The sequence below is a fragment of the Anas platyrhynchos genome, chromosome 3 (genome assembly GCF_047663525.1).
Source record: "Anas platyrhynchos isolate ZD024472 breed Pekin duck chromosome 3, IASCAAS_PekinDuck_T2T, whole genome shotgun sequence".
In the NCBI taxonomy this organism is placed as follows: Eukaryota; Metazoa; Chordata; class Aves; order Anseriformes; family Anatidae; genus Anas; species Anas platyrhynchos.
Genome location: NC_092589.1, coordinates 78,222,547 through 78,240,735, shown reverse-complemented (window position 1 = coordinate 78,240,735; position 18,189 = coordinate 78,222,547). Strand labels below are relative to the sequence as shown.

The 18,189-nt window shown below is 41.6% G+C and overlaps 1 protein-coding gene across 6 annotated transcripts in view; it reads right to left on the bottom strand.

Moving 5' to 3' along the window:
- The window catches only part of FBXL4 (F-box and leucine rich repeat protein 4), a 55,857-nt gene extending 41,258 nt beyond the window's left edge, over positions 1-14,599 (bottom strand). For 4 of the 6 annotated variants that reach the window (XR_011808458.1, XR_011808459.1, XM_038176515.2 and 1 more), the window contains exons 1-3: positions 14,450-14,599; positions 9,526-9,697; positions 8,127-8,716 (exon numbers count right to left, since the gene is read on the bottom strand). Coding sequence is in view for 4 of the 6 variants with exons in the window: in XM_038176515.2 (XP_038032443.1) it covers positions 8,127-8,635 (509 nt within the window). In the remaining 2 variants the exon portion in view is untranslated. Of the gene's footprint in view, positions 1-8,126; positions 8,717-9,345; positions 9,418-9,525; positions 9,698-10,049; positions 10,280-14,449 lie in introns of those variants that run through there. The other 2 variants (XM_072036172.1, XM_072036171.1) reach the window with 2 other exon arrangements.
- Between the last annotated feature and the right edge of the window lie 3,590 nt (positions 14,600-18,189).

Sequence of the window (18,189 nt, the reverse complement as noted above, 5' to 3'; positions counted from 1 at the left end):
GTTCCAACATCTCACAAGTGAGGTTATTGCAACAAATGGACTGAAGATGTCTTGACAATGATCGTATGTTAGTACGCAGGGAACAGTCTCGTCAAGCAACTCAACTACAGTCAGCCAACCTCACAAGGTTTTCACAAAAACACAAAAGGGGAAAAAAAAAAAAACAAACAAACCACACAGCTCTCACTCATTCACATCACGGTGGTCCAAACTGCAGCATTAACAAATCCTTTTTTTTTTAAAAAAAAAAAAAAAACACCTGTACTTTATCTAACCAGGTAAGCAAAATACCATTTTTAGAAGCATTTCATTGTCAAATTATCTCATTAGTACAATGTTATGGTTAAATATCAGAGAAAATAGGATCTTCAGGTCATCTTTAAAAGGGCCTTTTGCAAAGAATATTAAAATTTCAAAACTGATCAACTAAAACATTTTAATGCTCTCTGTTCTGGTGACAGAAGGCGGCTCAGGGCATGCACAGAGCTTCCAAACATACATCCTCACTTGTACACACAGACCTCAAATCTCTTCCAGTAAATGACAGTGAACCCTGCTGCCAACTGAGTAATCTGGAGAATCAAGTCTTATATTCATTAGGTCTTGAGTGCTCCCAAGCTTCTCAAAAGGCCTGAAAACAGAAACACGCTCTTTATATGTGCATGGGTCCTCATCCAGTGAGAGGATTTTGGAGGTCCTTCGGTCACTGATGCCCATCTTCTCCTCCCCTCTTCCTCATCCTTAAGTCTAGCTGATTAGTAAAAAAGGAAGCCTCCAGCAGCCACTCGCCCTTTGACGTTACACTTACATCAATCTCCGTACACTCCCCATGCAAAACCCAGACACTTCCTTATCTCTTCCACCTTTCGTATCAGCCTGGTCCCAGCTTCAAAGACGTGTCTCAGACTGTCTTATCCCACAGGTCTCAGAGACACTGGGTCTGCTTCCTAGTACCTCTGCTCCCCCTAACAGAGACCACTACTCTGAGCTCACAAGTGCTGTTCAACACTGACATGTACTGCAGAACACACAGGAAAAAAATCAAACATGCTTTGCTTTCCAGGTCCAAATGCCTAAACTCTGGCCATCATAAAGTAAAACATGTAAAAGGACTTCCATTAAACATAACACAGTATAAATAAGCCTTAGAAGCTTGATATTTGCTCACATTTCAAGGATAGGAAAATTATTCCATAATGGCTGAAACTTCCATTTCACAATGGACATTTTCAGGTATGCACAGATAAATTTTCCTATCCTACATCATGCCACTCTCCATGAATACCTTAAAGAATAGGAGGCCTGAAGAAGTCTTCTGTCAAAGGAAAAAAAAATAATGAACTAAAACCAAACATGCAGGATTGGAGAACATATGGAACATCAGCAAGTACCAACACACTAGAGTGGACACCTCTGCCATAAAATTAAGAGGTTTGGTGGTTTTTTTGTTTGTTTTTTTCTGAAACTTATACTATGAATGAAAATGTCTTTAGTTTAGGAGATGAATGTCAACTCATGGAAAAATACAACAGACAGTCCCACTGTCACACCCTCTTCCACAGGTCGATGCCCTAAGCAAATACCTAATGTTGGCGTTGCACATGACCTTTCTTGAACATACCCAGATGACCACCTGATATTTTTCTTAGACACTCTCTTATACCCGCTCAAACTATCCTGAGGGAAACTCAAGACTGTATTTTCATTAACACACACTGTACTACCAACTTTTAACTGAACATGTCTTAGTTACTGACTTCTCCTTTGGTGCCCTTAAGAAAGGATTAACTAGCAGTAGCACTGGAAAAAAAAATGCATCTGCAGGCCTACATTCAGATTGCAAAGCAACAACCTCCTTCAGCAAGTACTGCCTTCAGCTCCCAGCCTTTGTAATAAACTAGAGAACAGTAAATGAAAGACACATAGCAGAACTTTTTACAGTCTTGTGAAACTCCACATTACAAACCTGGTGAACAAGGCCAGTGACTATTTTTCCACTGTCCTTATCACACTGCTGTCTTTTTCATCAGCAGCCTACTAACCCATCTTTAAAGGAGTCAGCTGCTGGTTTAACTAGAAAACCTCAAGTCCGCAAGGTTGCTTTTGACATTATTCTCTCCCTTGGTGGCATCACACAGAAAAACAGGCCATAGCAATTGCTCTGAGTCAGGGTTGGTATATTCTTCCCTAGCGTAAGCAATCTCTTAATACATCCGTTGCTGCAACTGGAAGTGGTCTCTTCCTCTAGGATCTATGTATCAATGAACCTTGACACTTCAACAGGCTATGTGCAACAGGCTTCATTAAGAACCGCATTTCTGCTGTTCCGGAGCATTTTTCATTAAAATCATCTGCTTCAAAACCCTTTGGAAGAAAGGCATTTTGACAGTCAAGTTCTGGTCTGAGGATGTATATCTTATTAGCTTCACTAATCAGGCTGCCTGCATTTGTTCTAAACTTAAGATCCTCCAGAATCTATTTAACCCTAGACAAAAAGAAATTGAATCCCAACAAACACCTGAATAGAAGTCAAAGGAAATTTCCTATTTCTCCCTCTTTGAGTTAATTAGGTTCTCTGAGCTCTCAAAACTCAAGCTGAATCAAATGACTGAAGATAGGACATTGTTTGTCCTCAAGTCTTGCAGATGTACAGTAATGGCTGATCAAAAGAAGTTGCAATGAGAGTGCTTTGATAATAAGCTTTTAACCGGCAACGTGCTGAAGACTCAGCCTTTACACTGCCATGCAAAGTCTGAGAGGCAGTCAGATCTGTACTGTTTTCTCTACTGAGTAAAGGAAATGAGGACTTTAGCCAAGTTTTTCCATTCAGCTTTAATGAAGTCCATTATAGGTTTTTCTCTACTTCATGAGAATATGTAGGAACTTGTCCTGCTCAAATTTCTGAAGCCAAAGACTCCATATGCTTCCATGGGGGATGAGACATGACAAAAAAAATCTCTCTCCTTCCTTTCATGAAGGAAAAATACAGCCTAATGATTGTCAAGTTGAGAAACAGACTGGCAAGGTTTGTGTCAAGCGACAGCACACATTTACTGCTGGTTTTTTTTTCCTGTTTGAAAGCTTTTATGCAGAAAGGGAATAGCTATGATTATGTCTGAGTAGACCTGGTTACTTCCTTAGAAAATACATAAGAAAGATCTTTTGGAAAAGTGGCTCCTAGGACAAGTAAATCATGAGACAAGATTAAACTTTGCCTGCAATCTACTGGGAAGATTTCTTGCATAGTAAAATTTAGATTAGGGTAGAAAGTGAAGGAAGCAGTGGGTGACCCTCAAGCACAAAAAGTGCCCTTTCCCAAGAAATTCACAACTCAGAAGGCTACTGACTGTCACTTACCTGTGATGGTCATCTGGACAAGAGAAAGGTCTGTTTTCCCTGAAGATGTCAGAACAAGAATAAGGATTCAAATGGCTAAAAGTTAAGTTGTGTGTTAGACATAGATGAGATACAGCCCTGAAGGTCCCTTACCACCCTCTAATGTGTTCATAGTATTAGTAGTGCTTTGGGTGCATTCCTCCAGGATTCACAAGGAACAAAAGGCAGAGCAGGAAGAAGCATCTGAATGCTGCTGTCTACAAGCAAAACACCCATAAGACAACGCTACATTTCCAGTTTTACTCCCTTTATCAGAATGTGAGACTTATTTATTTGTTAAATCAAAGACATCTGCCAGCAAAGAAACCTGCAACATTCGTATCTGGATTTGGCTTCCAGAGACAGAGCCCATTGCCTATATACAATGAAATTCCTAAAGGATGGAGAGGAAGCCCATCTCTCTTCCTTAGTCTGCTCTTCTGGTTGCAGCAGCTTTACAAGCTTCAGCACCTTCAGAAAGAGACCTCACACACAGCTAACACAGCTAAGCCTGAAAATACTGAGCCAGGCTGTTCATCTACGAAATCAATCTTGAAATTTTGTTCAAAAGAACATCTAGCAATATTCTAAACAACATGAAAAAAAATAAGTCAAAGACGTAAATGGCAAGACTACAGCAGACAAAATGGTGCCACTGGTCGTTCTGGAACTGCTCCCAGCCAGTAAAATAATTACCATCTCACCTTTGAGAAACAACCTATTTCATATCTGTGGAAAACAAGCCGGGGAAGGGGAGGTGGTTCAAAACAAGCAACAACAACAAAAAAATCCCAATCTACTAAAGAAGCAATCATTGCATAACAGTAAAGACATACTGTGAAACATCACCCCAAGTACTGCCACACATCCCAGATGAGTTAAGAAACTGTTTTCGGAGCTTCTATAAAAACACGTGAATGTGGTATCACTATAAAGGTACACAAGATAAGAGAAACTGTCAAATTAAGTTAGAAAGAGACCATGACAAAAGAATGGGGACCATTTTTTCTTTTATATTCCAAATTTAAAAATCAAAGTTATTTTCGTAAAAGGAAAAAGTTGAAAAACTTCAGAAAAAATTACTTCTGACTTGAAAGCTCCTGTTTAAACACACAAAAGCTCTTACTGTTTGACAGCAGCTAACAAAGTATTAGGAGCATCAGAGTGTTTCAAAAGGGTTGATACTGAAGAAGCCGTTAGGGAATTGTCACGAATAAACCTTCTGGGTAGATGAAGAAAAAGGAACAAAAAAAGCAGACACTGCCCTCGTCACAGAAGCTAGTTATATCCTATCCATCAACCTAATACACAATGAGAAACAAAACATGAGGTCTCCTCCTTGCTTGGGCTCGGCTCACACCTCTATCAGCTGCAGTGCCCCCAGTACAGCTGTGTGGAGCTGCCTCTTCTTCAGACTGAAGAGGGAACCACCTTTGTCACCAAGCCCAGACCAAACACTTGCATGTATCACAGGACAAAACCTACATGCTCACCATTGAGCGAGTATAACCATTGCAGTGTCAAAAAAAAAAAAAAAAGGGGGGGGGGTACTTCTTCACTATAATAGTCCCTTAATCTCACTTTGGTAATTTTTGCTTGGATTTTCTGCACTCAGCTAATTCATTTAAGAAATCTGCACATGGATACTACCATATGGTTGTACAGTTTAACAAGTTACCAAAATTAAGAATACTTCTCACCAGCAGAAGTATGAGTAGCACTAATGAAAAGCACAAAAACGTCTCCATGTGTAAAGACGCATGCTTCTCTGACATTTATGATTTTCAGAAGTTGTTTTATGCAGAGGTGAGTGATATAATGTTTTCTGTTTTTAAAGCAGCACAAGATGAGATGACAATACTCAATTCGCTGGAAACTGTGGTTAAACTGAGTTTAAGCATTAGTTAGGCAGAATTACATTCAAACCTGAAAAATAATTCAATGCTTTCTCCTACTCAATGAAGAGTTGATCCTACCCATAAAAAGACTTAAAAAATAAAAAAGCTGTGATTGACAGAAATATCCAATTTACCACCACCACAGGAACACCACTAAAGACCCTTTTCTGAACACATGCATAAGTCATTCTTTGGTGTCACTGAAGTACAGATCAAGCAACAGAGCAACCTATGAGCCAACTATATGGGCTATAGGCATTTTCCTACAAGGATATGTAAACCACCTCTTAAGCAAGAACTGCGGTACACCAAGCCTTCACAGAGCCTCTTGTGGTTTAGGAGCTTTTGCACACAGCAAAGTCTTGCATGTGCTGATGTTTTAAATACTGAGCAAATAAAAAAATATTATCCAGCTGGCTTAGGATAATCCACTAAGCAGAACATTTCCACTAAGCATAACATTTAAACAAGTCTCAGACTTCTTACTCTCACAACAGGTTTGATTCCAGAATTTGGCCTCCTTTCTATTTCAAAGCAGAAGCTGCTGAAAAGAACCTTTTCGAATAACCTGCCCTTTCTGCAGCGGTGTTCAGAAGAAACAAACCAATAGCCAGCAAATAAAAACCTGTAAGTGCTGGTTTGTTTTTAAATCAGGTGATTTAAAAGCATTACAACAGTCAGAAAGAAGAACACAAAGCTCTGAAAGCCCTCTGAGTAACTGAGGCATAGCCTCCTAAGGAAAAAAAACGCTGTGGTAGTTCAAGTTCAACACGTCTGTCAAGCACTGAATCACCTGAGATTATCAACAGCATTCCTACTTCCAGAATGTTATTCTTAGTTGGCATCTCAATTTTTGAAAGGGAAAACAAGGGAAATTAAGCAGAAGACATGTTCTTGTAACTCTTCATATTCCCCTCCCACAGGTGCAGGAAAGGAAGGAGAAAAAATCCTGCATACATCACGTGGAAAAAGGGTTCCTTCACATTATGCATAAGACATTTGTATCTTTCAGAAGTAGGAGACAAACCAAAGGTACTTTTCTGAACAGCCAACTCCTACTGAGGAAAAGTACAAATCCCTCTAGCGCTGCTCTAGCATCAAGACCAGAAGTTACTGAAAACGTAGAACGGACAACTGGTCCCAAGGCTCGCTGAGACTGCTAGTCTTCTAAACAAAAATAACACTAACCTAAGTAAGCAGAACAGGAAATACTTCTGCCTACAAAGAAAGACAGGGTCCTACAAAAATTCCATCCGTTCTTATGAAAAAAGGGTAAGTCCGGACTCGTAGTCTAACCACATTTCAAGGGGATAACGAACATCCCAAAGTTTTTAACGAGTATTTTCTCTTCTATTTTCTTCTAGCTCTCTGAACATTTTTTTAGTGCACCTTACTAACAGCTCCTTCATTTAACATTTCTTAAGCTTTATTTTTTTTTTTTTTAATTTATTGGTCTTTACACAGAATTGGGAAGAGTTGTGTTTTATGAACCAACAACTAGTTAAGCATTTTTAAGACAGCATTTTTCAGAATTATATCCTTGCATTGCACTGCAGCATACTATCTTCTTATATTATGAAGTTAGAGGAATAATTGCTACATTATTAAACACGTAAAATTAAAGTTCACAGAACAACTGACCAGAAGTCATTTCACATTAGGTTCTAAGTTCAAGAGTCTTAAATCTATCCGCCCCCACACAACCCTATAAATAACTTCTGTATTAGTGCCAAACACATTCCTACTTCCTAACATACGCCTGTCCTTACTAGCTTGACCTATCACTGCTCCTCCAATTCAGATGTTTACTTTAGAGCTACACAGTATCTATTCATTAGAGAGCTGGAAAACAAACTTACTAAACAGTAGATGACACAAACACACAGAACAGATTCATTGAGAGTTCTTATTACATATACAACACCTGATTTTCTAAGGTTTACAAAAAAAACATCAGTTGCCTAGTATGCTGAAACATGTTTTAGGTATACTTTTATTGCATATACCAATAGTTTTCCTAGTGTTTTTTCCCCAACTCTGTGCTTTCACGTGTTCTCTTTTTATTTCCATACTTCCTCACCATGAGCTTCCCACCTTGCTTACAGCATTTTTCTTCATCTTTTTACTACTCTCCAGGCCCCCCTCTTCCTGATCCCTCACCCCCTACCCAAAATGTAATCAGGAGTTCTCACTATCAGAAAAAAACAACAGGACCAAGGGGGCTGCTTTTCACACCTGTGGAGCAAATAAAAAAATCAAGTGCTACTTACACTCTTTGATTCAACCAAAAATAAAGATCAGACAAATGGCATCACCTTTTGTCTGACCATTCTATACTTCTGGTTTTGGCCTCATTTCCAAATGAACAGGTATAGTTCCCAATTCTAATATACATATACACATACACAACCTAGGGCATTCAGAGAGAAGTTCATGGCTACTTGAAGCAGGCCAATAGTGCAGCCACAAATCCTCAGTCTTCTGGACAATTTTCCTTTCTTACTACAGAAAGGACTCAGAACTGCCACTTCACAAATGATTTTGGATATACATAATTACTGCTCGTAAGAATTCCAACAACAACAACAAAAAAACCTCTCCTTACTCAAATTAAATCTGATATAAGGATCTGGATTAACTCATGCTACAAAAGAAAAATCCAGATCTCTTCAAGTTGCTACCAAAACATGTCACCAGTCTTAAACTTACACGGAAATAAAGAAAATCTCAGTGGGTCAGAAATGAAATAGAGAAATACTAATAAGCAAAGTTTGCTAAACAGCATTATTTGTAGTATTTAACATTTTAGAGAATAGAGCAGTGCTCTAAAGTACAGAGAAAAGGAAAATTTACCTTACTTCAGCTGGTGGGTTTTGTGAGTAAGGATTTGCAGAGCATGCCAAAATCCGAACTACAGCTCCGGGATGATATGTTTCCAGAATGTGCACTGCGGTAGGATAAACTTGCTCCTCAAAAGCGAGTTCCACATAGTCTTGGCTGCAGAAGGAGGTGGGCGTCCTCTTGAAGGGCAGTCGAGCACTAGGACAGTGATCCCACCAGGTCCCGTAAGTTCGAAACACAGCCGTCTGAGTAAAGTCACCGGAGCTAGGGTACACGTTTGGTATACCTGCTAAATTCCACATGGTATATGACATGCTGTTTTCACTACCATAATGGGAGCTGAAATCCAACACTTCTTTGGCATACTGAACTATTTCAACATTGATAGGTAAGGCCCGGGTGTTCGATTCAATAGCCCTTCGGCTATTCATCTCTCCTCTCGTAGCTGTCCTAGCTCGGCGCCGAAGGCACATATAGTAAAACATGCTCAGCACTGTTAACATGGGAAACACTGGTGACATCTAGATACGACTTACGAAGCTGCAAAAGGTCAGGAGTCCTTTATAAGGTGCATTAACTGCTTGTGGTGTTTTGCAAAACAGCTGACAAAACAGAATGAATAAGCAGAGTGAGCAGATGAAATATATCTTAAAACATGACTTTACTCTTTTGAATATCCTCTTAAACAATGTACTGCTACTAAAACATTAATAAACTATCACATTTTATGACAATTATTTCTTTGTAGGCTACTAAGCATGGCTTCCCATTTATTGCATTTAAAAGAGAACGCTGTGAAGAAACATTAACTAAAACCAACACTCAAGTAACAGTAACACTAATAGTTAAAATAAGTATTGTTTTACCGGGACTTATTGAGAACAAAAAACATCCTGTACTGACTCATGAAAATGAAGTCAAGTATAAAATGACATCTGGCCCTTGCAGTAAACAACTGCTGTAGAGTTTGTGATTAACTATAGATAATTTTAATGATGATAATCTGCAGCATAGTTTTAAAACAATTAAAAGAAAAGTTCTTAAGAAAGTACTCGGGTACATGGGCAGGCTGCAGCCATACACAGCTCAACAAAACCTAATTTACTTCACTGCTTGTATTCTGCAGCAAGACTGCTCCCAGCAACCAAATCATTTCATTTAAAGTTAGCCCAACTATATCTAGATTATAATGTCATCTGGAGAGTAAATACACTCTTCAAAGACAACTTACATAGGAAGTTGGACAGCTACTCCTGTGAACTGTTTCCTCTAATTTGTTCCCATACTTTGAATGGCTTTTAGACTGAAACAAAAGAGCTTTGGGCATTAATCTAAACCAAAAAAAAAAACCCACAGTCTTTCCCATACCAGTGCAATAGCGTGAATGGTTTCACAAAAATATCGTCATTACCCTTTGAAGTTGTCCATGACAGCATTAACCAATGACTGAAGGGTCACCAGCCTCCTGAAGGATGCTCACAGTTCATTAACAGTATCATCTTCCTTTAAGCCACACAACAAAGTAAGTCTTCTGAAGAGTTCTGGTATCGGAAGCAGAAGTCCCCATAGAAAGCATTTTAATTCTGGTAAGAGAAAATGATTTATGTAACAATTCAGTTATACACAAGATGTACTAGATCTGCACAGACATGCACCCTGAAAAAAAGTCAGCACAAAATGTACTAATAATTAAAGACATCAACCTGTTTTACATGGCCTAGACTGAATCACAAGTAAAAGACAAACAAGCAGGTTTAACTACTAGAAAAAGGCTAATTATATATGAGCCTCTTTGGTAAAGTTTTCTGTTTACAGTGGTAAAGAAATATTTATAGCTGAACATTTTTTTCAGGACAGAGAAGTGCTGTATCATATTCCCTACTAATAGAGATCCTCTTACATATGCTTGTCCCATATTTAGCAGCCACTCCATACCTGCATGATGCAAACAGTCGGATTTACCCACGCACAGCAGAACCGGGACCGCGTTCCCCGATTCCTGCTAGCGGTACACAAGGCACCCGGGCAGTAACACAGCCCTCCAGGATCATCCTCTCCAGTACGCAGACTGTTTCTCTGCTGGCCTTCAGATTAGCTTGTTTGCCAGCTCTACCAGGAAAAACAAGGAGCAGCGCCTGTAACCTGTTACAGGCCAGACCAGGGATGACGAAGCATATCTCAGAATAGAATAAACACGTCTCCAGCAGCCCTTATGGAGCTGCCGGTTAGTTTACACTAACCAGCATACACTTACATACCACAGCGCGTATCCTGTGGTAACCGCTGAGCCATCAGCAATGACTCTCTAATAGCAGAAGATGCATCACACAGCAATTAACACGATGCCTCTCATTGCCCGGGAGACAAACCACCTTATTTACCATTCAAAATGGGTACACGTGGGGCTGTACCTTGCAGATATTTTGAAAGGATAAGTTGAAATTATGGTAAATAAATAAGCAAGATGGAGAGGAATCAAAGTGGCATTGGTATGCTTCAATGCAAGTCTACTGTGCATATTTCTTGGGTAACTTGCTTGTCTCCCATAGTCACAAAATGCACATACAAACCGCTCTCGCCGTTTGAACGCTGTCAACACAGCGCATGCAGTAACAGATAAGGCAGGCTGCACTCTGCCGTCCTCTTACGCATGACAGCAAGAAAGTTTCCTAATGAAGTGTTCACTTCTCACTTTCTTGCCTCCTCTATTATTAGCTTTTTGTTTAGTTCCTGCCCTTCATTCAGTTTCACATGTTGACATAGCTGTCAGCAACATGAATTGCTCCTGACATTCAGTGCAGGAGGAAATGCGTAGAGATGGTATTCGGGATTCATTTTAAGCTCTGCTGGAATGCCAAAACCAAATAATGTCACATTTCCCCCAAGCATCCTGTTGAACCATCTTTTAGAAAAAGCACTGGAAAAAATAGCAGCAAACTCTCCAACCTTTTTCCCCTTTTGGCAGAGGGGTCCCAACTCAGATAATTCTATAATGACAAAAACCAGATAGCTTTTCAGCACGGAACTGCCATAAGATGTACGTGAAGATTACAAATACCTTCCTCTTCTGGCTTTTTCCCCTCTTAAATGAAATCTCTTTATCAAGTGTGCCAGCAGACATCAAGCTTCCTGTCATCAAGCCCTGGCATCACGCGTAGCCCAGCGCAGCCACAAGCCCCAAACTCAAACTTGCACCGATTCAGACAGCTTGGAGCCCACTCCACACGACTCGGGGCTTCACAGAGCTCAGCTTGCAGAGCCACTTGGCTGGGCTGCATGAGTGGGCATGAATCGCCGACCTCATACCACATGTGCCCTGCATAACTTCACACCTGCACTGAAGACTCAGAACTTGCTCCAACCCCTGCCCAGCGCCCTCAGAGCCCAGCTTACAATTAAGCCACATTCCCATCACCCCAGCTCAGAGCAGGGTCACCTCCTACTGCTTCAAGCCAACTGAGGAGCCAGATGCCAGGTCTGACACAATGGGTAAATGGCAACCACGCACCAAGTTCTCCATGATCAGGAGCACCACTTCGGTTGGGTTATTCTTCCCCACCAACCTGAATGATTTCCATCAAGCTCTTATCGGACTTACAACCTTGAGATGGACATGGCTTTGTCAATCTTGGCTGTCATCAGCCAACAGGCTCGAGTTGAGAAGTGGGAACTAACAGGGAAGAGCATACAGCTGTCATAAAACCATGTTAGTCTGAACAATACAAGCGGAGGAAAATTATTTTTAAAGAGTTAAAAGTAACATAGGATTTAGTAGCTTATAAAAGCAGGAAAGAAGGATAAACATTAGGACTGCAATACAAATAGAACCCCTTTTTTCTAGCATTTTGAAAGAAAAATTAACACTTGTATGGAGTTAAAAGACCAATGAAAAAACACTGAAGAGTTTGAAAGACAACAAGCTGGTGAAAGAATTACACTAAATATAGATCAGTAGGGCCAGGTGATGGAGAGATTTGTTCAAATCTGCCACAGGTAAATGTGACTTCCAGTTAAAGGGACCCACCTTTGCAAATGTAAAGATGCAGGCTCAGGCCTATGCAAAGCATCAAGATAAACACCTCCAGAGCAGTGCAAAGCTTACATAGAAAACTTTTTCTTTCTTCCTTCAAACTGATTGATTATTTTTAAGAAACCCATTTGGGCCTATGCAGCTATACCTTCCAATCTGTAGCACTCCTGTTGCATATTGTTCTTTTCTATGGGCATAATTATGCCAAACTGAAGCTTAATAAAGGTTTCTTTTAAATGCACCTTTTTATCCTTCTCCCAGACAGCAGCATTCTACTTTTATTTGCTCTTTTTCACATCATATTCTTTTTCAAGATACCATTAAACAGGCTGGCACGGTGCTACTGCGTACCAGGACCACCAGCAGCCACCGCAGAAGCCACTGCAGCCAGATGAGCAGCTCAGCGCCCTGAACCAGCTCAGCTTGGCTCGGCTCGCTGCCGCTTTGGGTGAGGCCAGAGCTGGCTCAGAGCTACCTTCTTTCAAAACACATCACAATCCACATGTTTTATTGGCACTTACAGCCTCTCTTACCCAATCGTTACTTAATTGACAACCATTTCAACGATGTGAGGAAATTCCCTTCTTCTACATGATGAACTCTTCCTCCCTTCTTGCTACACATGCAGAAAGCCTTCTGAGACTGTAATTCATTACTTCCTTTCTTCAAACACTCCTTGATAAAGGAACATATCTTATGGCTTCTCTACGTATTTAATTGGAACAGGAAGTAACTAAACAAAAGTATTCAAGGGCACTAGATCTCTTTGTACCACTTTGCTCCTTTTTACAGGGTGTTTATGTACACAAATCCATTGTCCAGCTTCCAAGTAACCCATCCTGCTCATGATTATTGTACCCATTCAGTTTGGTTATTTTTGCAAATTCAAGTCCCCAGCATTCAGTTTTCTCCCATAAGTGCAGAAACATGAGCAATACGTAGTTACTCGCCAATCAGAATGCTACAAAGATGTGGGAAATACACAGAAAAATAGTGGGGGGGTCAAGGGGCTGTTGAGTGAAGGATGTGTGTAAGAGACATAAGTAACATATTATACATAGGAAAAAAAATGAAAGACGGCATATTTCATCCCTGAGCCATCCCTGACAATACATGTGTTAGAGAAAAGTTCGTACTATTTCAAGAGAAGTAAATGCTGTATCTAAAAGTCACTCATGCAACAGGTTTGAGTTTTAAAGCCAGAGGGGTAGCAGTTCCTCTTTACAGCAGTTTTGCTAATCCCATGCTTGGGAGTACCACGTAGAGTTCCCTTTCATTTGACTGTAGAAGAAACAGCAACATTGATAAGTTGCAAAAAGCAAAACTAATAGATCATATTACCTCTGAAGAAAGATTAATGCAATTAATAACTACGTCTCATGTAAAAGATGGTCAAGGGGAAATGTTGATTATCTTTGCACGTCAATGCACAGAGGGAATATTGGAATCTTACATTAGAGGCTAAAACAGTATTTTTACCACGTGTTAGCATCTCTCGCTGTTAATTTTGTACATTGTGCCAATGCCTACATTCAGCTTGTTGAAGTGAGGAGCTAACGTCAGGTAAAAGTGAATAAGCTCTTGCAACACTTAGGCCCTGCTTGTCGTGCTGCTTTGTGGAAGATGTCCTGGCTGTGACACTGAGACATTTTACACAGGGGGAACTTCTAAACTCACACCTTGGGACACAACTGGATGCTAAGCAATCTGAACTATTTAAAGCCTTGTTTGCCTTGTTGTCATGAGCATCAGAACATCCCAAATCCATGCTTTCCAAATTGCTCCAGTGACCGCCTCCGCCTTCTGGCAAGGACCAGACCTCAGGTTGCAGCTTGGCACCCCGGTGCCCGTGAGCCAAACCCCACCTGTGCGGGCAGCTCAGGGCGACCACCGAGGCACCGTGCCCCGCGGGGTGCCGCCCACCAGGCAGCCCCTCATCAGCACAGCCCCCACACACGGCGCAGAGCCGCTTCCTTACCGACTGCCCTCCCAGCCACGCCGCAGAAATAAGCAATAAAAACAACCCTGGGCCAGCCCCGTGGCCTCCCTCAGGTGTAACCGGGCACAAGCCCGGCACAAGCCCGGGCAGCGCCCCGCGGGCAGGCGCTCAGGGAGCGCCCCGTGGAGCCCCCCTCCTGCCCCTGCCTCCCTCCAGCCACCCCCCGGAGCCCCGCGGGACCCCAGCGGGACCCCAGCCCACCCCTCCCGGCCCTGCCGGCCGCAGACGCGAGGCGCCCGCCCGGAGCCCACGGAGCCCCCGAGCCCCGGCAGCCGCCCCCGGCCCAGCCCGGCCCCTGCCCCGTACCGATCGCAGGGCGAAGCCGCCGCCGCCGCCGGAAGCCCCGCACGGCCGCGGAGGGCGGGCCGGAGGGAGGGGCGGGGCCGCCGGCTGCGCCTGCCCGCGCCGCTATGGCCGCTAACGGGAGGGGCGCTGAGGGGAGCGGTGTGAGCACCCCCCCCCCCGCCATAAGGGTGTGCTGAGGCAGCCTGAGAGCACAGGTCCGGCTCGGTCGGACGCCCCGGCTTTAATTGATAATTGTTAACTGTTAATGAGCGTCACGGTCGGCTTCCGCGCTGCCTCGCCCGGCACGCATGCCCGGCTGCTCGTGCCTCCTGCCCCAAAAGCTGCTTCCTCTCCAGGTCCTGTGGCGGTCGCCCAAGCCGCTGTCAGTCCCTCCAGGCTCCTCAGTCCCCAGCGCCACTCCGCTTCAAGTGGTACCGGGGAAAACGTGGCGAGCTGTGGTAAGGGTGTGCCTCGCCACAAGGCACCCCTTGTTTAATCTTTGACAAACAGTGACTAACAGAAACCTGCAAAACCCTGGAAGCACGTTTTCTTCATTTACTACTACTCCTTCAGCAGCACTACTTTAAACTACAGAAGCATTAACAGTATGACATCAAACTTACACAAATATCACCCGAAGTCATGTCAGTGTACGCGCTGCCCTGATCCATTTCACTTACGACAGAAAATATTGATGCTGACTTTGACCAGGTGTTCAGAAACCTCTAAATATACAAAAATAAATAAATAAATAAATGTTTGCTATCTAGGGTACTTTATATATAATGCTTTAACACAAATTCTATAACCTTACAAAAATTTCCACATCTAGAAATTTAGGATAGGAAGCTTCCCTACTGCTAAGTGGCAAACAGGCCACCACATAACCCTGCTTTCCACAGACAGACCTGCCAGGGTGACTTGTGTATAGGCCTCTCATATACCCTCATATATGTGTGCACTTGCAGATACATAAAAGGTGTTTAGATTTAGAGCTTAGTGATACGGTTTAATGGAGGACTTGTTAGTGTTAGGCCAGAGGTTGTATTAGATGATCTTGGAGGTCTCTTCCAACCTGGATGATTCTGTATCCTGTATTCTGCATAAATATGTTGTATGCATAAGATGCTGCTGTACCGTATACGGTCATTTTAAAATAACATCTTAACTTTTAGGGCATTTCTTCTATGAAAGAGACGGGCACGCTGTTCAGGTTCAAGGGCGCAATTTATCTGATCCATTCGAGACTTCTACTTTGGCACTAAATGTATCACCAAGGAACAGGAACCTAAAAGTCTCAATTCCTGGCTATAATGAAAAAGCACACAACTAGTTTGAATATCTGGTCAAAGGTCTGTGTTTGACCAAATTGTTCATATCCAGTTATTATTTTAAGGCTGTATTGATACCGAGCTTTCTGTTACTGCAGAAGATAGAAGAATATGAAAAGTTTTTTTCTCTCAGTCCACTCATCATCCTCCAGCTCACATCCTCACAACTGAAAGATTCATCTTGTTTATCCTAAATAAGATACATCTTATTTAAATTTAGCTTTCTAAAAGTCACGTGTTTGATCTGGTCTGCTAGGCACATTTTCTGTGATCCATGGGGAGACAGCGAAACCTCCAAGTGTTTCAGCCTGTTCATTCACTCCTACAATAGATGCCTAGGAGGTAGGGAAGATACCACCACTGCTGGGAGCTGCATGCACTTAGCACAGACCATCCCCAGGCTTTCCAACAGCAAATATGATGTGCTGTTTGTGAACACACACTTACCAGGAAAGACCGATTACAGAACCAACTTCACTGATTCACAAAGGTTGCCCAAGGGCAGGTGATGTTTTGAAACTAAAGAGAGGCTGGTGTTTTTTAGAGGGAACAAGCAACATTGGGTGACAGGGTCCTTTTTGTCTATGTTGCTGTCTCAAATTCTAGCTATCACCCAAGACAAGCGACTAGGTCTTGGATCACAGTCGGATACTTCAACTAAGTTGTCACTGCAAGCCACCATTGTGATGACTGCTGAATATCCAGGGTAAAAATCTCCGTAGGACAGTAGGTGGAGATCCCATGAGGTCAGCAGCGTGCGGCAGTTGAAGCTACAAGGTTACAGCTTCACCCACAGAAGATGTGCAGATCCACTCTTATAGGTTATCAAGCAATGAAGCTTACCTAAGTGTGGGGTAAAGAGTCACAATACAGGTCTTCCTGAAAGCAGGCTAACACAGGTAACACTGAGGTTTGCCAAAAAGGAGGCCTGTGTTGCGATTTCTAACACGCCAGTTGAGAAAACATTTGTAAACAAATTGTGAAAAAAATACTTGACTCATAAATCACCAGTTTCTGCTTTCAGCTGGAAACTGATCTGAATTTTATTATCCCATTTTAAAGCTTGTATTTTAAGTGTTAAACTGAACCCTGAAAATAATGAAATCATTTTAATCAGTGGGTTATTTTTAATAGAACAGACTTAGCCAAGCGTTAACTGCTAAGCTGCACTGAGCGCATACGCACAGCACTGTTACCATTGGTGTGAGTTGTTCTCTCTGGCTTCCTCTGCATCCCAGGATATTAACCCACCATGGGAAACAACTTGCTGTCTCTTGGGCCAGCATTACTGCTTTTTGATTTGTGAAATTACATATATTCTCTGAAGTGGAAGAGAAAGTACGCTAAGTCAATGAGACTTTTCACTCAGTAAATTTAAACATTTGTAGGTGTTCTCATGAACCAGGACTAACAAGGCCTTGCTTTCAGTGTCAGTTTAAACTGAAGAAAGAAAATATTCTCTTCAATTCCTCTGGAAATTTTTTATTCCCTGTGTTTTGCTTTTTCCCATGTCACAATATTTTGCATAGCATCCTCTGCTATGCTCTCTGACAACAGCAAATTGTATAGTTAATCATATTGGCTGCATTTTATCTTCCTTTTTTTCATGTATTTTTATTAAATGATAAAGAGAAGAAAATGCCACAGTACAAGTATGTGCTTAATTGTTATGCACAATTAAACTGCTGCAGTATTTCATCTAACTGTGTCTCTGCTGCTTGGCACTGGTTCCTGGTAGATCACAGACTGTAGACTATGTACTCACTGGGGCAAGGGCAATGCCTTGCTATGTCTTCTGTGAAGTATGTGAATACATATTGTCAAATTATTTAATAAAAACAGTTTTAGCTTTTGAATAGCTAAAGACTGCAGTTCTTATGGAAGCACTCTGCATGCTATGTAATTAAACTTTAAGGGAAAAGCAAAAAGAATGAGAAGAAAATAATTTATCAAAATACAGTATTACTTGGGCTTATCATGGTTAAAAATCTTTCCTTTTTATCTTTTTGCAGAAATACACTCGTGAGCAGTAATCCTAAAGCTTGGAAACGATGTGTTAACTAAAATCTTCATGAGGTTTTTAATGAGGATTAGGGAATCTGAGATGATAAAAACTACTGTGTACAAGGAGGTTGTTGTGTGAGAATCTTCAGACAAGTTTTAAATCAGAATCCTTTGTCAGCAGCAGTGGGATCCAGTAAGGATAATATGCTAATTTTTAACCAGCAATAGGCTTCATATAGGGATCTAAAGAGACAGAGATAGATACAATCTTATTAAGCTTTTGTGTTGACACTGCACAGCTTGTTACTGCATTCAACTGAAATTTAAGAGTGGGAATGGAAAACCTGTATAACATTTTAGTAAGATATACAGTAACACTGAAACCTGCATAACAATTGGAAGAATAAGTAGGAAATTCCCTTAGCC